Below are 25317 nucleotides of genomic sequence, written 5' to 3'. Positions count from 1 at the left end.
AGATTAGATTGCAAGTAGATCCAAAGAAGCAGTTGAGTGTTTCCATTCCATTCAGTGCCCACTGCTGGTGGAATGTACGCCCAATGGCTCGGTCTCCTATTTCTAAATGAGCACTTACATGACTTTTACTTTTATAGAATGATGCTGGTGTTGTCTTCCCATTTTAGAAACAGTGGAACCCAAAGAAGGAGAACAAACAGATTTACAGCTATTATCTAGAAAATACCTAGGTTCCATAGGAAGAACCATTAATTAACTCTTGCTTAAAACAAGACAGAAGAAGCAGCATTTCCTCTAATAGAGACTTTTCTTAGATGCAAGACTTCCTGCACCATCTTATATTCCCACACACCGAGAGCCAGAGGCCCCTATTCATCCCTGTGTAATGGTGGTGCCTTTCAAAGCCTGTCCTACTGATCTTGAATTCTCACCCCTCTCACTCTCCCCCTCCTTTTCTTTCTGACATGAAACACACAGCAACAGCGATTCTCACCCAATCCTTCCACGTGCCACGAGGATTCTTGCTGATGATGGGTTCAAGGCGTTTTAGAAGAGTTTGGCAAGCATCCTACGGATTATTTTTTAGTTAAAATTATGATCATCATTTCATGCAAACACCAATTCCTAAACCGCATGATTTGTGCCATTACATCAGCTTATTTGAGAGCCTGTGAGCACACGGAGAAGGAGGAGACCAGCCCTGTAGGAGGTGATGTGAGGGCTTCACGGGGTGGGGGGATGGGTGAGCTGGTCTTAAGGACAGCCACCTGGGAGGGGGGCCTTGTAGCCACGCTGAGAGGTCACGACCTAACAGAAAAAGTATTGACAAACCACCAGTCACTGTTTTAAAACACAGCAGATTTACTTTGTGGCAAAGCCCGCCCCAGCTGCACGCTTGGCTTGTCATCGCAAGGCTCTGTCCAGAGGTGTGCATCTGGGTCACAGCTGCTGTGTAACCGCCAGAGGGAAGTGGAAAGACACAGAGACATTTCTGAGTAGAACTTAATCGACCTGATGAGCAGTGAGACGTCAGGAGGGAGGGAGAAAAGAGGGGGCATTTCCAGCTCAGGGGAGCCGCTGGGGGCTGCAGCACCGACTGGGCCCGAGACAGAGCTGGCGCTGGGCTGGCGGGGGTGGTGTCACCGCGACCGGTGGGAGGGAGATAAGAGCCAGATTCATTCTCAGCATCCTCTGAGCTCCGCCCACAACTTGGCCCTGATGGGTTAATGATTTGAGACCATTGCCATGATTTTTACCTTCACTGCCAATCCGTTGAGATCCGCCACCAAGGAGGCCCCGGAGGTATATGCATTAGGGACGGTTTCCGTGCTGGTTCCACGCAGGTGGACACTAGACATCGGCATCCTTAATTCACGACTGGCCACCTGGATTTCAGAAGACAGTTTCTTTTCAAGCACTTTGACTAGTCAGAGACCCGAGCACACGCCCACGTGGTAGCAGCCCTCATGAGGGTGTGAAGCCCTCATGCACGAAGGGGACAAGCAGACAGAACCATGAATTCCTCCAGCCACGAAAGCTCCTCTTTCTAAACACCCTGTCGCTAGTCTGGACCCCAAGCCCTGAGCACACATCTTTTTCTCTGACGTTCTTATGTGCGATAGCTCAGGAAGAGGAGGCGAGGCCCCAAGCCACGGCAGGAGGAAATGCCGCACTTCTTCATCATCATGAAATCAGCCCCTTGGAGGCCTCTCCTACCACCACACTCTGCAAATTCTAGCAAAGCCCACCTTATCAGACAGGACTTGCCTTATCCACATTTCTGGAGATGCTCCAGGAAAAGAGTGCCTCTTGTGACAAAGGACAATGGCCTTGGAAAAGCAGCAGCACCACGCGTGATCACAGAAGGAAATGGTGCTGGCGCCACTCGCTAACACAATGACTTAGCTGCTGCTTTGCTCTTCTTTGTTTTAGTGCTGGGAACAACATCGCATTGCTAACTTCAGCTCATCCAAAATTCTCCTCTTTCCCGCAGTCAATATAGCTCAATAGAGTTTGCCCACAACGTGACAAGGACACAGGCATACAGAGCCCTTCCACATCATTGGCTTTCAGAAGACTGTCTACACAGAGTACAGGGGCTTAGAACAAAGGTCTCTGGTGGCCCCATATGGAAAACACTGAAGTCTCACCCCTAAAATGGAGAAGATACGACCAGACAACTCTCAAGTGGCTGATAACATGAAAGAAAATATATATTCAACATCTCTATAATCAGAAGAATGCAAATCAAGGCAATAATGAGATACTATCATTCACCTATCAAATTTTCTAAGATTTTTTAACAATCTGTAACATACAATGTTGGTTAGTGTTGTAATGAGATGGATATCTTCTGGAAAACAATTTGGTAATATGTGTCAAATGATTTAAGACACACTCTGGGCCTCAGTAATTCCATTTGTGAGAATCTATTTGAAGAAAATAATCATTTATCCAATCACAGGTTTATGTACAAAAATATTCACTGAAGTGTTCAACAACCGGGAATGGTTAAGTAAATTATACGAACAGCCACGTGCAGCCATTAACCACAATGATTGCAAAGAATTCTTAATGACAGGAGGAAGTGCTCACCCTGTGTAAGGACCAGGGGAAAAACCAGGGTACAAAATTATATAAACAGCACGGTAGTGACTTTTTGGGAAAAAAAAAAAAACAATATAGAAAGACCTCCAGTGATTATCGAGAAGTGGTGGAATTGTGCAGGATAATTTAAAAAAATTTTTTCCTCTTCCCAATGTTTATAATCTGTAATATTACCATCATTATTGCAAAATAGAAACAGTTGCTAATTATCTAAAGTAAATGAGCCAAAAGAAAACTGGTAAAGTTTGGTTAGAAATATCAAATATGATGTACATTATCAATCGTTCAGATTCATTACTATAAAAAGGGCAAGAAATAATGCAACACAACAGATTTTACACATCTTCTTATTACCCAGCAAAGGTTCAAAAAAGACAAAAAAACGGCATTCTTGTTGCTATATCCAAAGGAAAGCAGCAAACAGCCATCCAACCTGCTTTAGCGATACGACAACCTGAGACTCGTCTACCCCATTTTTAGGAGGGTCAGTTACAAAACTGGCTTGTTTACCAGTTTCTGCTAATAGCGCTAACAGCCTAAGCTGTCAAGGCTAAAGACTCCTCCCTTTTCATTTTGGAACAGTAAGTGTACATCCACAGTTTCTCACTCACACACACGTCTACAAGCACACAATTAACTTAACTCAATTATCTTCATTCTTACCTGGATCATTTTAGTGTGGACGCCCTGCCCCATCTCGATTCCACCGTGAGTCACCAGCACAGACCCATCGAGATAAATGTGAACCAGGGCAGCAGCCTAAGGAAAAAAAGATGACAACGGTTTCATGATCTTTCTGAAGGATATTATCATATGCTTGTCAATTACACCTTCCCTGGAAAGGAACCCCACCATTCCACCACTGCCCACATATACACAGACGCTTCTCCCATCGCCCTGAGGGGGCTGAGCAGAGCAGGGCAGGGGCTGCCTCGTGATCCCCCCACAAGAGGCCAGGTTGTCTCTGGATGACTTTGAGTCTGGGGCAGGACGATTCTCCTTAAGCTACTATTTCCTCAGTGGGCATTTGAGACCACTGGTGCTTTCAAGGATCCCTCTGACCCAGGTGGACAACAATCTAGGTTTGGGGTTTGTTGGAGGAGGGTTGCTGCAATGTTAAGTGTAGACAGGCTGGTCAGAGGGGGAAGAGTTGTTTATGTGAACGTATATTCCCGTAGCTGTAGGGATCTATCCAAATAAGGTGGGACAGATAGACATTAATGTCCTCCTGCAAACTGAGCTAAGCCCCTCTAAATCATCTTGGCACACAACGACAGTGCTTTAGATTTGGAGGGGAACTTGGAAGTAGTCTTATCTAACTGTAGAGCTCCCCACGGGGATCCAGAAGGAACGAAACTAACAGAATTAAAGGCTGCTGTAATCAGAAACAGCCACACTCCGGGCTAAACGTGCTTTACAATCAATAAGAACGTGCCTCCTGTCAAGTCTACCCCTGGAAAGCTAGGGGGGTGTGGAGACGACCCAGGAGACTGCGGAAAACAAGGATGATGCCTCACTGTGAGTACACACATACATATGTGTAACAACGCAGATACTAGGGGTCCCACGTCACTGCTGCACAAAGAGCAAGAACAGAGCAGAGCACCAGCTGTTTGGGGTACGTTTCATTCAGGAATGAAGAGGTGGAAACAGCAAGCGGGGTTTAGCAACCAAGCAGGGAATTTATTTAATCCGTTACAGAAATTAAACAAGAACGGATTTCCAGTCTTCATTTCACACGCTGAAAAAACTCCTAAAAAGCGTCATTAAACAAGTGTATTTAAATGATTTACTTTTCTGGGTTTAGTTCACAACCCACCAAAAAGGGGAGGGGCACCAAATGCCTGGCGGCTTCCTGTTTCTATTTCTGGGTCCAGCGACACAGAATCACAGAGCGGCTGCAGCAGGAGTCTTGGTGGCCATCGCTCCCACCTTCTCACTTCACACTCGAGCAATGTGGGGCCCAGAGCGAGTTGACTCAGCTGCTTAATGCCAGGGCCAGGAGTAGACACCAGGTCTCCCGATTTCCCCCAAGAATGCTTGTCACCAACCCTGGGGACGGGGGCAAAGGAGCTCTCGTCTCCTCTGGAGAAAAGCTAGTTCGATTGAGCACAACTTTGGTGAGGGTGACAATCAGGCATTGCAACCATATGGCTTTCCACAGTAATGGAAATTTCCTCAATGCCTTTTGATGTGTCTGTTAGGAGAACTGACCTGACCAAGAGCAACTGAGCCAAAGCCGACAGGAAACTTCAGGGGGATGATGGCCAGCCCTTTCTTCTTCCAGTAATTCTCTGAGTTGAATTTTTCTACAGCCACTTTCCTCAGGGAGTAGGAAGACTTGGCCATACATTCCTTCCAACACTGGATCAGGTTCTTGGCATTAATCTCCTGTTTGTAGGGTGTTTGGTCAATTTCACTGTACATGTTTATTGTTCGCACCTATAAAAGAAGAGATTGAAAGGTGGGGGGACCCGGCAGAACTAGTCTCTTCTATCCACGTCCTCCTAGTCAAATTCTGCTCACCCTATTAGGCCCAGACTGAGTGCTATTACTCCTTGTTGAAGCCTTTCCAATGCATAATGGTCTCATCTTCCCCTGCTCGGAGCCTCTATCAAATATGTTAGCACTTACATGCTTTCTGTGCTGCTCTTGTGTAAGTTGAAAGGAAGGAATCCTTTCCTTATATGTCTTATGTAACTCAACCCAGTCCGGCACATTTAATTCTAGTTGCACTTGTGAATGTCTGTTGGAAGGTCATCCTGAACTTAATCTCCAGGCCACATAAGCTTCAGGATTTGGATCATTCAGATGCTGGGGCAAGATAAGACCACTCACTTCCCAAACAGGAAGATAGGAGAGTTCGTTTAAATATAATCGATAACTAGGACAAAGAACAAATTAAAAGATTCTATCGCAGACACCTGAAGCCACGAGTAGAATTCTTCCTGAATTCCCAGAATTGGGGACTTATGCCTCCAGCCGAGAACTAAAGGTGCCAAGTACCTCACATTCTCACTTGAGAAAACTCTCAGCAAAGTGGCCAGCGACCTCCCAAGCTGACAGGGCCATTACAGACATGTACTCTCCCCATCCCCCCAAAAAACATTCCCCGATCACTATAAAAGGAAGACTGGAAATTACTGAGCTGTGGCACTGGGGGAGCAGTGTTTTTAAGGGTGCCTATTGTCTCCTCTAACTTTCCCAGATGAAGGGAGGTCATTACCTGGCTCTCCTCCCTCGTGCTACCAAATGTGACACAATGTCTGACAGAGGCTGTGATGAGATGGCCAGGAAGAGAGGGGCAAGGGACCCCCACAAGTTCAAGAGACATAAAGAAGATGGCTCCTGCCTATGGACGCAGAGTCCAATGTTGGAGAGGGAGAGGGTAGAGGAACTGGGGACTGGGGCTTTCCAAGGATTGCTACAGCAGGGGGCAAAGAGGCGTGGCCATCAGGGAACTCTGCCTGAGGTGCCAGCTGAGGGCCACTGGGAGATTAGCCCGCCCTCCCAGGGGGCTGTCGATTGCTGAGAGAGCTAGCAGAGATGGAGCCCCAGACACCTTGCTTGAAAAGTGGCTACAGCGAACCAAGGAGAGGACAGAGAGCTGGCTGGGGAGATGCTGTTTTCTCTGGTCCTTCTCCTCTCCCACCACAGCACCACAGCAGAGGGAGCAGGGGTGAGAGCACACCTGGCGTCTCCCACCCTAAGTCCACTCCAGGATTCCGGGTGGAAGAGGTGCAGGGAAGGGAACAGAGCTGGTTAATGAATGAAATTGGGACAGAGACTTAAAGAACAGTCGGGAAACAATTTCAGTAACTGAAATGACTGAAACCTTGTCACAGCTGCCTGAGATGTTAAGGAAGCAGGGAAAGAGGGTTCGACAGAACCTGTGGACAGCAGTTATGCCCCAACCCGTGGAGACTTCTCATTAAACACGTTAGAATCCAACACTTGCCCCTCAGTATCCTCTGTCTCCAGGATGTTGGGGAAGGAGCCCGAGTAAGACCAGGACCTCTACACTGTGGAGTCCTGGCACTGTACTAACTAGTCAGCTGGGTTCCCTCAGCAAATCGTTTCGCCCCTGTGGATCTCTAATTCCTCAACCTGCATGACTCCCATGGTCCTCCCACTGCTGGAATTCAAGGCCCTTCCTGTGAGAGACTAATTCAGCATTACCTTCTCAGGGGACAACCCACATCTGGCTGCGACTTCCGTGATGCAGGATTCGGTGATCAGCCCCGCCTGGGGGAAGCCAAACCCACGCAGAGCCGTATTGGATGGAAGGTTGGTTCTGCACGCCCGGGCCCGGCAGCGCAGGTTGGGAAACTTGTAAGCATTTTCCACTTTCAGAACTCCCTGTTCCATCACCTGAGGAAATCCAGAGTTGATGTGACATGACCCTCATCCTCCCACACCTGTTTACCATCCTGAGACCTCAGACCAAAACCCAGCCAGAAATAACCAACTGACCCTCTCTACATCATATCACACAGGCTAAAACAGACCCAGGCCCCCAGTTAAATGCATTTTTGTTATAAAATGCTTTTTAAGGATTTTAATAATTTATCTTTTGAAATCATTGTTTTTTATTTTCATATTTAATGGCTAATGCATTTCTTCCAGGTTTCAAATGTTTCTAAAAGCCCTTGAAGCATCCACAGGCCCTAAACACTGGGTCTGCAGAACATAATGAATAAAATATCCTGGAACACAGGAAGAGAAAGTCTTGGTATGTGGTCTACTTCATTGGTTAACCAGGGGCAATTTTGCCCCCTCTCTCCCTGGGAAATTTGTCAATGTCTGCAGACATTTTTGGTTAAGACTTGTTGGTAAACATCCTATAATGCACAGGACAGCCCGTACAACAAAGGATTATCCAGTCCAGAATATCATTAGTGCCATGGTTGAGGTCTAATGCTTGCATTTGGGGAAAGAGCTCTAAGTATAGGAAACATGGAGATAACACACAGACACAGACTTTGCCAATATCTCTGGGCTCACTCTGGGGGCACCAGTAACATGTGGCTATCCCCGCAATAAGGGTCTTTATGCTTTTATACTTAAATATTATTTAAGTATTGAACATTTTATAAATAAATAATTTTATGTAACACTTTCCAGAATGTGAACTTTTTCCTTAAAACACTTACAAGTAACGACTCATCGAGGGAAGTGCCTCCATTGCTGTAATGCTCCACATCCAGGGCCAAGATTCTGCCATCCTTCATGAATCCAGCCTGGGGAAAGAGAACTGACATTAGATACTGGTGCTAGGGACCATGTCTCTCTGACGTTTACTTTGTCACTTGTGAACCCTCCTCATATAAGCAGAAAACTTCATATACTGGATTTGGCAATGATTTCTTGGACATGACATCAAAAGCACAGGCAATGAAAGAAAAAATCGATAAATTGGACTACATCAAAATGAAAACTTCCATGTATCAAAGAACACAATCATAGACTGAAAAGGCAACCCAGAGAATGGGAAAAAATATTTGCAAATCATATGTTGGAGAGGGGATGATACCCAGTGTGTATAAAGAGCTCCTACAACTCAACAACAAAAAAACAAACACCCTGATTAAAAAGTGGACAAAGGATTTGAATAGAGATTTCTCCAAAGAAGATATAAAGATGTCCAACAAACGGATGAAAAGATGTTCAAATTCACTAATCACTAGGGAAATGCAAACCAAAACCACAAGATACCACCTCACACCCATTAGCGTGGCTCCTATAAAGACAAACAACCAGTAACAGAAAATAATACATGTCTGTGAGGATATAGAGAAATTGGAACCCTTGTGCACTGTTGGTGGGAAGGAAAATGGTGCAGCTGCTACAGAAAACAGTACGGAAGTTCCTCAAAAAGTTAAAAATAGAACTACAGTATGATCCAGTAATCCCACATCTGGGTATGTATCCAAAAGCACTGACAGTAGGGTCTTGAAGAGATGTTTGCACACCTATGTTCATAGCAGCCTCATTCACAAAAGTCAAGGGGTAGAAGCAACCCAGTGTCCACTGATGGATGAATGGATAAACAAAATGTGGAATGTAAAAACAATGGAATTTCATTCAGTCTTAAAAAAGAAGGAAATTCTGACACATGCTACAACAGGGATGAACTTTCAGGGAGTTATGTTAAGTGAAATAAGCCAGACACAGAAAGACAAATACTGTTTGATTCCATTGATTTGAGGTACTTAGAGCAGTCAAATTCCTAGTGACAGAAAGTAGAACGGTGGTCCCCAGGGACTGTGGGGAGGAAGGAATGGGGAGTTATTGCTGAATGGGTGCAGAGTTTCAGCTTTACAAGAAGAAAAAAATTCCAGAGATGGAGGGTGGTGATGGTTGCACAACAATGTAAATGTACTAACGCCACCAAACTGTATACTTAGAAATGGTTAAGATAGAAATTTTATGTGTGTGTATTTTGCCACAACTAAAAATAATAATAAAAATGGAAGGGTGGAGAAAGCTATAAAACCAAAACAAACAAACAAAAACTCCTCCTATCCATTTATCATTACTAGTGAATCAATCCTTTTCTCTCCTCCTAACGCAAACCAACTGCCTATTTCTTGACCTCTCCTTCTCGCCACAGGTCCTGGATTCTGGCTCCCATCCTCACATTTCTACCCAAACCTTCTCCCCCAAAGCCACTAACCTCCTAATCGCCGCATCCGCTGGCCTGCTCCTAGGGTACTGTGCACAGTTTTCTCATCAGGCCCAATCCAACAAAAACTCCCAGCAGCATTTGGTGTTGCTGGAGGTCTTTCAAATAAATATCATCCTTGCTTTTAAGGTGTATCCAATACCCCTGTTTTCTGGCTGCGCTCTGCTTCACTATCTCTGAACTTATTACAGTTCCCTTTAATGATTTTTGTTAAACGGAATCAAATTCAAACCAAAGTCGTGGTCAAGGGCACGGCCTCTGAACTCCAGCAGTTTGAGCTGGAGTGCTGGCTCTGCGATCCAGGCAAGCTATACAGCCTCTCTGACTACCTGTGAAGTGGCCATGAATAAGGCAATGCATGGAAACTAAGAGATAAGTGACTGAAACACAGCTCGTGTTCTAGACATAAATTATTAATATTACTATCATAAATATTATTATCTACTGTCCTCACACTATTCCCCATTAGAAAATATTATTTTCTCATAGTTTTAATCACTGCTATGCTGATGGCCTCTATAAATATAATCCAGTCCTTTCAATAGTGTCCCATATTGGTGAAGGACATTTCTACTTTAACGTCCTGTTGTCACTTCTTTCCCCACATTTACACAAGCAAGCTCATCGTTGTCCCTCCAGATTGGTTCTTCCTTCCAACTTGGCTCTTTATACTAGAAACTTCCAAATCATGTTAGTGGTTCTAGTCCCCATTGTACTTGGCCAAGTTTGTGACCAACTCCTCTTTTATTTCATACTATCATGGCTCTTGGACCCGTCTCTTCTTCTGCTCTTGCTATCATAGCTCACACCCCAACAGCTTCATGTCTGACTGCATCAGCTGCCTCCTGGTGGTCTGCCTGCCTCCACCCTCTCTCCTCCCCAGATGGCCTGGTGCCATCATATCACCCTCCCCGATGCACCCATGTTTGGTTACGACACTTGACTGGTCAAGCATCTGCTCAGTCTCACTCTCTCTCGTGAGATCAAGGTTAAACCCCCATCCTGGGACTCCAGGCTCCTCTCAGTCTGCACCACTTAACCTGACCAATCCTCGTTTGCACCCCTCTTCAGTAAGCACTCTGTGCTCTCTTCCGTCTCTCCTACTCCTGCCCTGATCAAACACACCATGTTCCTCCCACTGCTGCATATCTGCTCCTCCTCCTCTCACCACCTGGACGCCCTCTTTCTGCCATCCATTCCTGAAGGCCATCTATGTGTCACTTTCTCTAAGATGTCTCCTGTACATACTCAAGCTCATATTCGTCTCTCCCCAAAGGCTTACTCTGTGTGCCTCATCTTTTAACCCCAGATTATTATGTTTTCATAATGACTTCTTGTGTGTAAGTCTTATTTCCCCCTCAACTCCCAAAATGTAATCTCTGTCAGGACAAAGTTCACTCTAATAAATCTTTGTTGAACTAAAGCAAATTCAAAACATAGCTTAGAGTGAATGTGAGTTGAAATAGACACATTCATTATCTTCTAAAAATATGTACGCAGGTACACCAGTTGTGGAAAAGACTGCTGTGTTCAACAAATCCTGGGCACATGGGAGACTAATTTCCCAGCCTCCCTTGCAGTGAGGTGGCAAAGTCCTGGCCAACAACATGTGGATAGAGGCAAGGTCCACACTCACACATCTGGTGCCTGAAACACGTCTCACACTACACTCCTGCTCGCTCTCTCCCCTTGTCTTCTGCCCTCTGCAAGAGGTCCAGTAGAGGACTCGGAGTCCCTAGGGCAGTGCTATCCAGTAGAACTTTCTGTGATGATGGCAATGTCCTACACCTGCATGTCCAATATGGCAGCCACTAGCCACATGTAGTTACTGAGCACTTGAAATACAGCTAATGCAACTGTGGAACAGATTTTTAATTTTCTTTAATGTACTTAAAGTTTAAATAGCCATATGTGCCTCGTGTCTTCTGTATTGGACAGTGCAGTCGGAGGGGATGATGGTGGCATTACTATATGGTAAAAGCTTGAGTCCTTGAATGATTTTTTGGAGCAGCGTCCTCTCCTCTCCCCTCTCCCAAGCCCCACTGATTATACTGGGCTGTTACTTGAGCAAGAAATAACACAATAAAGGTTGAAGTCCCTGAGAGTTGTTAGTTGTTTGTTACAGCAGTTATACATTCTGACAACTATTTATTTCTCATAAGGCAAAAAATAATTATTTTCTCCTATGGAAATGTTTCTAGAAACTTCTGGGACAGAGTTTTACAAAAATACCCTTGATATATTGAAAAATGAGGACTGTGTTGGCAAATAATTGCAATTTCACATAACATTATTGTTGTGGGAATTATTCTGTTTTTAAAGCATGTGGGAACAGTACGGTTATGAGATCTACTTTCACAGATGCATATCCTCACGTGTTTTCCGGTTATTTGCTCTGCACCAGCCAATACCAGCTAGTACTCTTCACAAACTGACATCTTTGAGCAAAGCAGAATAGCTTCACTGGACAATCAGCACAAGGAATGGAAAGTTCCATGGAAGCACAATTGGTTGATTTGCTCATTGTTAGTCCCCATTGGAGAGTAGCCAAATGCTGCGCCCTGCACTTACGGAATGTCCTACTTACAACATGAATCCTTTCCGCCCCCCTTCTTCCTCTACTCACTTTGTACTTTCCAAGGTAAGGGTGGCGGCCCGCAGTTATTAACATATCTTCTCCTCGTTCCAGAATGCAGCGGACTGCACGACCATGTCTAAAACAGAAAAGAAAGCAAGAAAGGTAAACTCTTTCACTAAGTAGGTATTACCTGGTGTTTATATAACACCTGGTGAGAGCCTGAGCGGCGTCCACACACCTAACAGAACTACTCTCTGAGCCCAGCTGTGCTGATCTCAGGCCTACATTGTGGTCTCCCTCCCGCTGGGTTAGGGCACAACGCCTGGCATTCACTAATTATGGGAGGAGGGCTCTTGGGCGCCACAGGCTCCAGGGTATTGCTTGGGGGTATTTCCCACTGTGAGAACAGCCTCTGCCATAGGCGAACAGTCCCAAGGCCACAGTATAGACTGGTTACAAACGGAGGAACTCAAGCCGTCTCTGCCTGCCAAGAGTTCCTTGAGAGGACAGGTCGGGAATCAGGGTCTTTTGTGTCATGGACACAGGAACTGACCAACGTTATTCAGCAGAGAAATTAAGCCTTCTAGGTGTGCCGGCTCCAAAGACAATTTCCTATGGGAATGTTTTGAGATTCTCAAAGGAAAATGGTAATACAAATAAAGGTAAGCATAACAAAAGCAAAATCTCCATTTCAATCAAGAGAATATATTTATAGATATGAATATATGAACTTTTTGGGACATATATCTCACAGGTGCTATGGACAAGTAACCCCTACCCTTTCAGGACCTGTTTCTGTCTACTATCCAGGTATTACAGTATTTTTGCTGTAGTTTCTTTTCTTTTCAGTAATTGATTCTCATTTTGGTTCTTATAGTATGCAGTTTGACAGTATAAGATAAAGACATTGTAACAAGCTGGCAGCTTGTTGTTGTATTTGTTTATTCTAAGTAATTTTGAATAATCTTGACCCAGATTCTTCCTCCTTAACGCTGATATTATGAATATTCAGTGTGACCTCCTTTTGTTCTTTGTTTAGCAGATTTTCTCCACTTACTTGTTTGCAGCAAATGCGGTGATGGCAGCCATGATGCCGGTTTTGACAGATTTTCCCCCGAACGCCCCACCAAGACGCTTTACATGACACATGACCTTGTTAGCTGGGAGCTTCAGGGTCGAAGCCACTATGAGCTGTGAAGGGTAACAGTTTTTGTTAATCTGACTCATCTGTAGCAAGGGAGGGGGACAGCCCTGGCCCACTGGTTCCATAATGTCCATGCTACACAAACTGTGTGCTTATACTAATAACGGGATGATTTCCAATGACCTGGGCATGCATCCATGCCTGGTCTCAGTGGTATTTGGCTATAATGACATTGCCAAAACTATCACTAACATTAAGTAGTCCTTTCAATATCAATGAGATGTTTTTGTGTCAATAAATTTTTAAAAATTTTTGCCATGAACCACACCCAAGTGTCCTTTCCACACTGATCCCTAGGGGTGTGTTTCCTGAAGCAGTGAGATGTTGGGGTCTTTCCCTGCATCCTCCTGTCTCCCTGCAGGTTCTTCTCACCTCCCATTTGGATTCCTGCTGAAGTTGGCCAGCGGGTCTTCCCCGGATGCAGGCCTTGCTCTTCTTTGCCATCCTATTGTTTAGAGGGCATTTATATAGACAGGGACCCCAGAGGGGTGAAGTGATGGGCTCAACATCACGCCAGGTGAGAGGAGCAGAACAGGGCTGGGGTGGGGCTTGCCTGGCCCTTCCTACTGTTCCGCCTTCTAAAAGCCTCAGTCTCCACAACCCCCCATTCCCACCTGCTCTGGTCACGACACTGGCTCCTTATGACCCACTGAATCAAGACCCCTGTGCTTTGTGCCCTGTATTTTCACCCTGACGCTTAAATTAGGCCCCCCAAATGCATCCTCCATTCCAGCGTGGGCATCTTTGTGCCTTTCCTCTTTCTTACATGCATGCTGCCTGATACATAGGACACAGGCAATAAGTGTTTGCAGAAGGGACGAGTGAATGAATGAACGAATGAGTGGCATTTGATCTTGGTGTGGAATTGCCTGGAAATGGCCTCTCTTCTCACAGTCTAGACAAACCTCACTCTCACTATAAATCCAAACTGAAGATTTGTTCTGCATCGGACTTTCTGGATGATTCTAAAACCCAGCAAATCCTTATTTTCTTAATTCTCTCACCTGTGTCAATTCTAAACTAGCTGCTTATGTAGTTGGTTGTATTCAGTCCAAAACGTTTCTTAACTGCTTCATGTGAGTTAGGTGTTACAGGCTTTGGAGGGCAGGCCTTCCTCTTTTTTTTTGCTGAGGAAGATTTGCCCTGAGCTAACATCCATTGCCAATCTTCTAATCTTCCTCTTTTTTTGTATGTGAGCCACGACCACAGCATGGCAACTGACAGATGAGCAGTGCAGGGCCGCATCCGGGAACTGAACCCAGGCCACCAAAGCGGAGTGGCAAACTTAACCACTAGGCCACCAGAGGCGGCCCTTTTTTTTTGGATTCTTAACAGTTTCAAGAGTACAGCAAGAGACCTGCTGATTCCATAATTGGTTTTAAAGTTATGCATCCACAAACAGAAGGCCCCTACTTTCACACTCTTTTAAAAGCTTTGCAATTGTATGGCTATTAATACCCAAATGGATTGCTTATTAATACTCCAAATTCCTTCAGTCACTGAAACGACACTTTTGTCTCTAATTGCTCCTGGTATATTTTGCTGGCAGAAATCATTTAGCCATGTCCCCTCCACAGCGGCCCCATGTTACCTGTACGTATTTAGGAAACTGTGTGGACACGTAGACATCTATTTCTTGATCCTCTCCTTTGGGAACAACCAGCATGCTTTGGGTTTCCATATAGAAATGTTCTTGACCTCCCACATGTACTTCACCTGTTACAGGAAAGTAGACCAGAGTCAAGGAGGCTGTCAGAGAGGACAGGTGGTGTCCCCCAGCTGTTATCCCATTACAGAGAAATTCCAGTGATGGTGCTTCACTGGGACAGGAGGCTACACAGTGAAGGGCCACCAACAACAGTCAGCATTCATTATAGGTGCAGATTTGACATAGAGTCCTGTAGGGGATTCTGTCATTACTGCCAATACAGTAGGTCACAGAATCCTAGGGAAGGGTGTGTGACTTTCCAGACTCAAAATAATATGGCAAGAAGACTTCCAGTTCCAAGACAAGATCCCTGTTCCTTCTGCTACGTACAGCTAACAACCTTGGACATTATGTATAAAAGAAACAGAAGAAGACTGAAAGGCAGAGAGAAGAAGGCAGACCAGCTAGGGACTTTGGGACCCAAGCAAAGACACAATGGTGAGTTCAGTGGACTTTGCTGTTGTGGTTTTTGTTTGCTTTCTATATCCTAGACTTGGTGCCAGAGAAGCCAACAATCCAAAAGCACCAATAGGCAAAGACTGACAAAAAGCCCCAAGACCCCTACTGTCACTAGCCAAGGACAGCAAAGGGGAAACCTAGCAGGACAGAAAACTTTTATGTAATAAGCACTCTATTCCAGCCAAAAACTACAGAAAAAGCTGTGGCCTCATCCTTATCTGCAACATTTGAGTGGGGATCCTAGATTTCTGCTCTTCTCAGGCTGTAACGAGATGCCCCAACCCTCTGCTGGGTGGTGTCAGTGGGGCCATATGGGGAACATGGACTTGCGCCCTTCACCTAGCAACAACAAGGCATCAGCCTTCTCTCACACCAACACAGGGTCAGAAGAGGTCTGGTAAAATAGAAGATTTAAATAAGATCCCGAGTCTTACAACATAATACCCAAAACGACGAAGACACAATCGAAAATCACTCATAATACCGAGAACTCAACTTGAATGAGAAAAGATCATCAAGGGATGACAACCTGGAGATGACACAGAGGTTGGAATTACCTGACAAGGATTTCAAAGCAGCATCATAAAAACGCTTCAATGAGCATTTACATAAACACTTGAAACAAATGAAAAAACAGAAAATCTCAGCAAAGAAACAGAAGACATAAAAAGGACCAAATGGAAATTTTAGGCCTAAGAAATACCAAAAAAAAAAAAATTTAAGAGGTTCAGTGGATGACTTCAACAACAGAATAGAGAGGACAGAGGAAATAATCAGTAAACAAGAATATAGTACAACAGAAATTGCCTAATCTGAACATCATAAAAAAACAGACTGAAAAGAAAATGAGTAGAGCATCAGGAACCTATACACCTATAATAAATGATTGAAATTTCTGTTGTGGAAATCAAGTTTTTGAAGAAACAATGGCTGAAAATTTACCAAATGTGGTAAAAGACACAAACCTACAGATTCACGAAGCTGAGTGAATATCTGGGAACATATTAAATCCAAAGAAATCCCTGCCAAGACACATCACAGTCAAACTTCATAGGAGCAAAAAAAAAGAAAATATCTTGACAGAAGAGAGAGAAAAACACTACCTCACCTATAGGGGAAAAATACTTTGAAAGGCAGCAGATTTGTCATCAGAAACTATGGGTGCCAGAGGAACTGGTACAACATCTTCTTCAAGCACTGAAAGACCTGTCAACTCAGAATTCTATATCCAGTGAAAATACCCTTCAAGAATGAAACGGAAATCAAGACATTCTTAGATAAAGGAAAACTAACAAATTTTGTCTTAGACTTATCCTAAAATAATGACTAAGGAAGTTTTTGAAACAGACAAGAAATGATCTTTTTTAAGAAAAGGAATCTTGGAACTAGAACACTTCTGTTCCTGTTCAGAAAGGAGAGAGAACAACGGAAAGAATAAAATACAGGTAAACACAGTAGACTTTCCGTCTCCTCTTGAGTTTTATGAATTGCATTAAAAGCAAAATTATAACATTGCTTCATGCGGTACTCAGTGAATGTGGAGGGAATTTTTAAGACAAGGATATTATAAATGAGGAAGAGTAAAGGGATGCAAAGGGAGGTAAGGTTTCTATACTTTACTCAAACTGATCAAATGTTGCTACCAGATACATTATAATATATATAAAGAAAATTTAACACCTACAACTACCACTAAAAAAACTAGACAAAGATATACACTCAAAAACACAATAGATAAATCAGAAAGGAATTCTGAAAAATCTTCAAGTAACCCACTGGAAGACAGAGAAAAACAAAAAACAGAAGAAAAAAACAGAATACAATTATGACCAGCCATCACATTAGGTGGAAGGCAGACTTTTAAAAACTAAAAATTATACCCCAAAATGGTGATTTGCAAATTGCTTGAGGGAGATTCACAGGGAAATCTTTTGTACTGTTGTCTGGACTTCCTATCTTATGCAAAATCTGAGTAAAGACAGAATACAGAAAAATGAGCTGATTCTGTTTCATTTATACAACATAAAAATTAAAATGTGAAGAATTCAGATCTCAATTTCAACTTAAGCTTTAATCAAAGACTGTACATTGAAAGCCCACTTGTCAGTAGGCTCAAATTCATGGTTTGCAGTATTAGCATTTCCACCTAGCCACTCAGAATTAATTTTGTTAAACATCGACTTCATTTAAAAAATACAAAACTAAAAAACATTAGACAGAGCTGTTTCTGCTTAAACCTTTAAGGCAGGCAAGGGTTTAGACCCTGTTACACTGCGCTGCACCCCCGCAGCCCTCGACCCATGGCGCCCTCTTCACTCTATGGTGTTGCTCTCAACTCTCTAGGTTGGAAGCCAATTTGATCAACTCATCCCTGAGACAAAATTTTATCCCCCTGTGGGTGTAGAGTGATTCCTCCAGGCGTATTTACATCTTAATAAGAGGCCCTCAAAGACCGAAAAGCCATTCAGGTGTGAAGGAGTCATCTGTCCCAGGCCAAAGAGGACAGGCTGTGGGGAAGCTCATCCCACGTCAGGGCTCCCAGATCTCCTACAAATCCTGCTCAGAGACTGTGCTCCACACTCTGCAGTGTGAGGCCCATCCCGGCCAACAGAAGGTTAAAGAGATGAACGAGAAGCGGCACAACGCGGAGCAGAGAAGGCTCACTGCAGAGCTGGGACACGAGGGTAGATGTGATTTTAATGCCCTCTGGTGCCGTGACCCCAGGGCTAGGGAGGGCTGACATACACCCCCACACGGGTCAAAGCAAACAACGGTCACTCTCTTCAAGAACACGTCTGAGACTTGATGTCACGCTCCACATATTTTATCTTTCCAATATTCTCTTTTCCTGAAACACCTATTTTCCCAGGGGCAGACACAGTGCTGTTATTACTACTCTCAATGAATCACCTCTCAATGAAATAATGAGTCAAAAATTCGTACTCCAAATGACAATAACAGAATAAGAAAAAAATACCTCAAACTCATGAGTCAAGAGGATGAAAACCTAAAAGTAGAATAAATGTCCCTTTTAAAGCCTCTTGTGTCACTTTTACACATATCAATAGGGTATGGGGCTGTAACAAGATAAAAGTCAAGTAGAAGACAGATGGAACAAATTACCTAACTGAATTAAATCATTAAATAAGATGTAAAGGGAAAATACAATAATTGAGTTCTGACCTAAAAAATTATGGCAAGAACAGAGGCAAGAACACACTACGGCACAGGTTCAGGAAACCCTAAACGGTGGTGTGCCCAGGATGCTCACACCATGGACTCTGTGCCAAAAATGCCCCCACTTCTCTTCTCCCACAAAATGAACTCGCCCTTTGAGGATACCACCTTTTACTAATCCTGAGAGTCACCCGGAGCATTGTGAACACTCGTCAGAAACAGATTCCTGGGACACCCGGGATTCTCCAATTCCGGAAAGGGCACAGGAGTCTACAGGCAGGTCTCACAAACATCTCACAGTGAGAAAAACTGGGAAACATCGGGGGTGATAAATGAATGCCTGCCAGTGTGTTAGCTCAATAACAGACACCTTTTCTTGACAACAACAACAAACACCCCAAACCTGATAATAACCATCACTCACCGTTATGGATCCCTTGCTATGTGCCAAGCTCTGTGCCACACACACATATTATCTCTTATGACATTCAGAGTGGATCTCTGGGATCAGTATTATTTTCTCCATACAATTTTAAAACAAGGAGACTGAGGCCTGAGACGTGCCCTGCCACGTCACACAGCTAATAAGACAGGGAGCCAAGGAACACTGGCAGGGTGATGACGTAAGGTGTCTTTTCTACAACTTAGAGGGGACATTATCCAGTCAGCCTGTGACCAGCCTCAGGTGTAACGCAGCTATGGAGCTAAGAAACATGGCGGGCTTTGGGCTCAAGTGGGTGGACCGACTGTTATATATGACACAGCTCTGCCGTGTGTTTGGGGATGGTGTGTCTTAGGACTCCTCCTGTGCTTGGGATCAGAGCTGGAAAGAAAAATTAGGGAGACTGTAGTTTCTAACTACCATCTAGAGGCCAATATCCTGGAAATTCACTTAAAGACAGATAATGTCAAATGCTTTATTCTCTGCCCTGAGACATGGTGCAGACAGCCCACACCCACCCAGAAACACCTCTGGGTAAATCCGATCTTGGATGCAGGTTTTCCACAGCATGGGTGACACCAGAGCACAGTGGGAACCTTATGGGTTATTTAAGACCCGTGGTAAATCTTCTTTTTTCCTGCTATAAAGGACATTACTGAGACAAAAGGCAAAATTTGAAGTAGGTCTATAAGATTAAATAATAGTATTGAGTCAATGTTGATGTTCTGATTTTGATAACTGTATGTCTGTGTAAGATAATGTCCTTGTTCTGAGGAAATAAACATTGTAGTATTTAGAGGTAAAGAGGCATCATGTCTATAACTTACTCTCAAAGGGCTCAGAAAAAAAATTTACATTTATATATACATATAGACAGAGAGAGAGAATGATAAAGCAGGTGTAAAATGTTACTAATTGGGGATTCTGGGTGAAGGGTAATTAGGAATTTCTTTCATGTTTCTGCAAATTTTGGGTAAATGTAATATTACTTCTAATTAATAAGTTACAAAGTTATTATTGGAAAGTTCAATTCAACTATTTTCTAAGAGGTAAATTTAATTTTAGTTACATATATACATAATGGAAGGAAGTCTGGAAGGAAAGGAGGGAAGAAGAAGGGGAGGGAGAGAGGAAAGGAGGGAGAAAGCAGAGAAGAAAGGGAGGGAGGAGGGAGAAGTCAGGGAGAGAAAGGACGAAAGAGAAGAAACGGGGGTCTGGAGATCCTAAAACAAGCCACCAAGTCCACGACCAGCCTTGTCGCTCAGCAGCTACTATGTGACCATGGACAAGCTCCATAACCACTCCGAGCCTCAGTTTCCCCACCTGCAGGGTGACTGTGAACAGGAAGAGACGACATCTGTATAGCAACTGGGGCCGCAGTGGGGCAGGTGGCCAGCGCAGGGGGCGGCCATGGGCAAGGCCTGATCCTCCCACTTCGCCTCTCTGCTGAGCTCTTCACACACAGACACACACACACACACACACACACACACTCCTAAGCACACACATACACACAACAGAGGGGAACACTTCTGTGAAGGAGGTGCCTGTTTCCGAGCTGATTTCTAGAAGGCAAAAGCATTAAGCTAGACATGCTCAGAAGGCTTCCTGGGTGCTGCCCCCTCATCCTTTTGTTCAGATAGTTTTACCTTCAAGGATTTGATCAACCACTTTAAATGCTTCATCAACATTTCCACATTCCAGTTTCCATTCTCCCTCAAAGAAGGAGTTGTGCTGGATAGCTTCCTGGAAGAGAACAGAAAAGTGAGGCCGCCTGGGCAGCAGATCCGGCCCTAGGGCAGGAGCCCTCCTCTGCGACTGCACAGCATTTGTCTTCCTGCTCTGGGATCCCCCGCGCTTTCTGCGTGACCCCAGGGGCTGAGCCAAGAACCAGGCTTCAGAGAGACGCCCCGCGGAGCAGACACAAATGTCCCCACTGACTGAGAAGGAATAGCACGCTCAGAGAGAACCCGGCACCCAGGTGGTCCCAGAAGGGAACTAGGACTGTGCAGGCAGACTATTCTCTTCATTCCACAACCACTGTATGCAGCGAGGCCGCGCAGCAGGGGTTTAGAGCCTGAGCCCTGGGTCCGGTGGAGTGGGTCCATCTTCTCCATTTCCAGCTGTTGGACTGTGGGCCTACTGCTTCCCCTCTCTGAGCCTCATCTGTACAGTGGAGGAATAGTTGGGCACAGAGCTCCACTAGGGTTGTCAGGAGGATGAAATGAGGCATGTCCAGAGCTTGCACGGCACATAGTAGGTGCTCCATCAATGCTAGCTGAAGACACTCGAGTGATAAGGATCATGGCTGCCCTGCATTGACCTTGGAGAGCTGAGCCTCTGATGAAAATAGGAGGCAGCTCTTCTCCACAGTGTGCAAGGCTGGCATTCTCCGGCAGACAATTAGACATCTGCTGGCTGGAGCTGGGGAGGGCGGGAAGAGAGTGGTATCAATGTGCTTATGTGGAATTTTATTTGGCTGGAAGGTGGGTGAGGAAACAGAAGATGTTTAGCCACTGGAATTGGGCAGAGGATTACAAACAAAATTTCTGCTGAAGCATGATGTAAGCAATTTCCTATGAGGAAGTAACTCTAACTCTAAAACACAGTGTTGGGGAAGGAGCGTGTAAGGTAAGCAAGAACAGCAGGCAACGTGTGAGTGACAAGGGTCTGAGAAGGGAACAGAAAGTTCCAATTTGAAACCGGCCAGGAACATCTGGAAGGCCTCATCACTCTCTCCCTCCAGCTAAACTTCTATCCTTGTCTTCTCGACCTGATCTTATTTTAATTGTAAAACACTGCAGACAGTGTCCAGACAGACACTGTGTTCCTAGGATGAGGCGACACGACAGGAAACACACCCAAGGCCAAGCTCTCCTGGAGACGCAACCTTGGCCAAGTCATCTCCTCCTTTCCCCCTCAGGCCAGGCTCGTCACCTAGAGACAGCTTATTCATTCCGCTGTGAAGACAATATTGCACACCCAGGGGACACAGGGTCCGGAGGCGCCGAATCTAGTCTACTCATGTTGCTTGCCCAACCTACATGCTTTGATTACTTAGTAAATCATAAGAACCGATGAAATGTATACAGAAAAACACTCTATCATTATGTGGAGATGAGTCTGAAAACCCTTACAAATCTCTAACTCTTTTCCAAGAAACAGGAAATGCAATTCTCCAATTTGTTAAAGTTGCCAAAATATCTGTAGGCATCATAGGATCTATTTCTCACACTCATTTAGATATGCATTGAAGGATCTAAAAATAGTGCCTTCAATATCTGCTTCACAGAGCAGCCTGTTGGTTCTCACCGGGTGCCTGAGAGAGTCCGGGCGAAGGTGAATACAGAGTCACAGGGCGTGTCCACTCTCCTGGACACTGTTGGGTGTCACCTTCCCCCTTCCAAATGGGGCTCAGATTTCTGTTTTGGTCTCCACCACTCCCCCACACAGCCCATGCACCTCAGAGAAATCTGACCCCAGCAGTAACCAACAGCTCCTCCACTCCTCTGGCCAGTCATGAAGTCAGAGATGGACATGTGCGCTGAGAGCCTGATGAGGCTGGATCTCAGGACTCGTGGAATCTGGGACAAGAGTGCTCTCCCTGCTTCCTGCACATGAACTGGAAGCTCCTGGCTGCCATCCTGTGACCACAGGGGATAAAGCCTGTACCGTGGGCAGCAGGGAGGAGAGGCAGAAATTGGGGTTTCTTGCTAACACTGATAGAGTTTGGGGCGCATAAAGCCCCTGTGTTTTGGAAGCCACTTGGAGTCAGGTTTTCTTTCCTGTTACTGCAGCCAAACGCATTTTACCCCATGCACCACTGAAATCTGCTCTTCCGGCCCCACCCTTGAACTGGTCACCTCGATAGTTAGGATCAGCGGCTCCAAGTCTTGGTAGACAATCTTCACTCGCTTCGCGGCTCGCTTTGCCTGAACCTCGGAATCCGCAATCACGGCGCAGACGAGCTGACCCACACAGGACACCTGTGACACAGCAAGACCTTGTTCTCAGGGGGGCGGGCACCAGGACCTCTCCTTCCTCCCGCCCAGCACAGGGCTGGACGCGCAGTCAACGACCCTTCACACGGGCCTGTGCCCGCGGCGCCGAGGTTCACACAGGCCTCGGCAGGAGAGGGTGCTGACCCCAGGCACTGGGAGCTCACGTCTCTGCGGGGCAGCGGTGGCTGAGAGGGGCAGGAGTGATGCTGCCTGAAGCACAGCAGACTCAGGCTCCAGGCTGAGCAGACGGGACAGCTGAGGGCCACTGGCCCGGGACAGCCAGTCCCTCGGCTTGACCTGGGGCTGCCACTCCACGAGCAGGGCCACTCTGAGCGGCAGCTTCTGCCCTCATGGACACGGAGGACCAGGAGGTCACAGCCCACATCCTCCAGAGAGAAGGGAGGGAGAGAGTGACAACCCAGCACTGCTGGTGAGCACCCATCTGCCCCAGACTGTGGCATAGCCCGTGCTGCTCAGAAGAGACAGGAGACGGCAGCAGCCAAGACGTGACCACACACATAGCATCCCCTGCAGCATGTCACCCGGGGTGAGGGGGGCGCCACGGAGCTCACACGGGGACCAGGGCCCAACGTTGATGGGAAAAAACAAAACGAAGGCTCCAGAAAGGGAAAACAGTCAGGCCTGGAAGAAGACACAACGACTGTGTAGTCTCTCTCCCACCTTATACCATGATCACGATTCAAATTTCCACTCATTTTGTAAATCTATGTTAGAGTATCAGGTGTTTTCTACAATGAGCATACAGTAGTTTTATCCCCTGAAAAAATGGTACTAAGAAAAGTTAAATCCAGCGCACACTCACAAGTGTGTTTGCTGTGTGTGGGTGTGTGGGAGCAGTAGGAGATAAACAAACAAGAACGGCAAAATGTCCATAATTGTTGAAGCTAGGAGATGTGTCTATGGAGATTCATTGTACTTTTCCTCTCTGTCTTTGTGTATGCTTAAAATTTCTACAAGGAAAAGATTTTTAAAAAGCATAACGTGCTACAGACAAATGTTAAAAGAAAACTAAACTAACAAAGGTGATCATTCACAAGTGCTCTGTTCCTGCTCTCAGGGTTAGCCCCTGTGATCTGGCACACAGACAGACCCCGAGATGCTCATAATCAATGTACCCACACCTCAGAGAGCAGGTACTGTCGTGCGACCTGGACTGGTTTGCTTGTTTGGTTAACTGAATTCTCATTGTCTTCTGCCAGTGCCACACGGCCCTGCCTCGGGGGAGTTTCAACCTTGACTTCATCCTCTCAGTCATCAAACTTTCATTTCTATCAACTAAGTCTGCCAGCAAGAGCCAGAGGTAGGGATTGTTTCAAATGACAGCTCTTGTGGGCACACACTGAACTGAGAGGTCCGAGTTACGCAGAACACCTGCTGAACCGCCCTTGCCGCATTTTCTGATATCTTAAGACACAGTAGCCCAAGTCTCAGTCATGTGAAACTCACAAATGGCAAAAATGCTATCATTGTTCCTCTCTCATCTACCCCTCGACGCCGCGACGTGGGAAGCAGTGTGTGGAAGATACTGATGAATCAGACACAGGCCCGCACTCAAGGAAGCTGACAAGGTAGGGGAAACATATAAGACACAGGAATAAACATGTAGCTTCACACAGGGTAGAACGTGCATTAAAGGTCCACTTTGCCTTCCCCTTTAGACTTTAAGCTCTGTGAGGGCAAGGACCACATGGGTCTCGTTCAGTACAGTGACCAGCCATAGTAGGTGCTCACATTAACAATGCCTGCTGAATACATGGCCCTATGGATGAAAGTGTCAGGGTCTCCAGAGAGGCAGGGAGAATTCTGGGGTTAAAGGAAAGGCTTCATGTGGAGATGCCACTTGACTTTGGACCTGTGACTTGGACACACTGAGACTGGGGCAATGGTGAGAGATTCTCAGGGGAGAGATTAGCAAATAAAAGTTACCGTTATTCTCTCCTCACTATCCTTTCATCCTTGTTAGCAGAACACTATCTTACTGCTAGAAAATACAAAACATCAAAGTAACTGTTATACAACTAGTCAACTTCTTAGGTGGAAAATGAATATCTTTGTATTCATTCAACATTAGAATATAGTGTTTTATGATAAGCACTCAAAGAATACTGGAATCCTTGATGATGTGCCAAATGTGATGCTATCTTTAAGAAAATATGAAGTGCCTTTATGGAGGAATTTTTAAAAGAGAAAGCAAAAATGCAGTACCTCCTCTGTCCCCAAAAGTTTCTCAGGTTCGGTTACAAAACAGAAGGAGTTTACACCGCGAAGATGTTCCTCAGTCACGATGTCCACCACGCCCGGCAGGCTGAGCGCTTCTGACAGATCAAGAGACCTAGAGGAGAACACAGAGCAGGGCTCCTCAGAGCAGCCCCGCAGCCGAAGACCCCGGAGCACGTGCTTCATTGGAGAATCAGACATGAGAGAGGTAAGATGCG

At 45.3% G+C, this 25317-nt stretch overlaps 1 protein-coding gene across 1 annotated transcript in view; it reads right to left on the bottom strand.

Annotated features, from left to right (window-relative positions):
• LOC131410964 (aldehyde oxidase-like) overlaps positions 1–25317 on the bottom strand; it is a 63439-nt gene that overhangs the window by 9244 nt on the left and 28878 nt on the right. The window contains exons 18-29 of the mRNA XM_058549548.1: positions 25088–25214; positions 22724–22846; positions 20510–20606; positions 14666–14790; positions 12928–13061; positions 11919–12006; positions 7761–7847; positions 6787–6978; positions 4822–5049; positions 3271–3366; positions 1257–1385; positions 494–568 (exon numbers count right to left, since the gene is read on the bottom strand). Of these exons, the coding sequence (XP_058405531.1) occupies positions 494–568; positions 1257–1385; positions 3271–3366; positions 4822–5049; positions 6787–6978; positions 7761–7847; positions 11919–12006; positions 12928–13061; positions 14666–14790; positions 20510–20606; positions 22724–22846; positions 25088–25214 (1501 nt within the window). The remainder of the gene's footprint in view (positions 1–493; positions 569–1256; positions 1386–3270; positions 3367–4821; positions 5050–6786; positions 6979–7760; positions 7848–11918; positions 12007–12927; positions 13062–14665; positions 14791–20509; positions 20607–22723; positions 22847–25087; positions 25215–25317) is intronic.

Source organism: Diceros bicornis, chromosome 10 (assembly GCF_020826845.1).
Source record: "Diceros bicornis minor isolate mBicDic1 chromosome 10, mDicBic1.mat.cur, whole genome shotgun sequence".
Classification (NCBI taxonomy): Eukaryota; Metazoa; Chordata; class Mammalia; order Perissodactyla; family Rhinocerotidae; genus Diceros; species Diceros bicornis.
The sequence above is the reverse complement of the archived record's forward strand: the minus strand, read 5'-3'. Positions and strand labels throughout refer to the sequence as shown.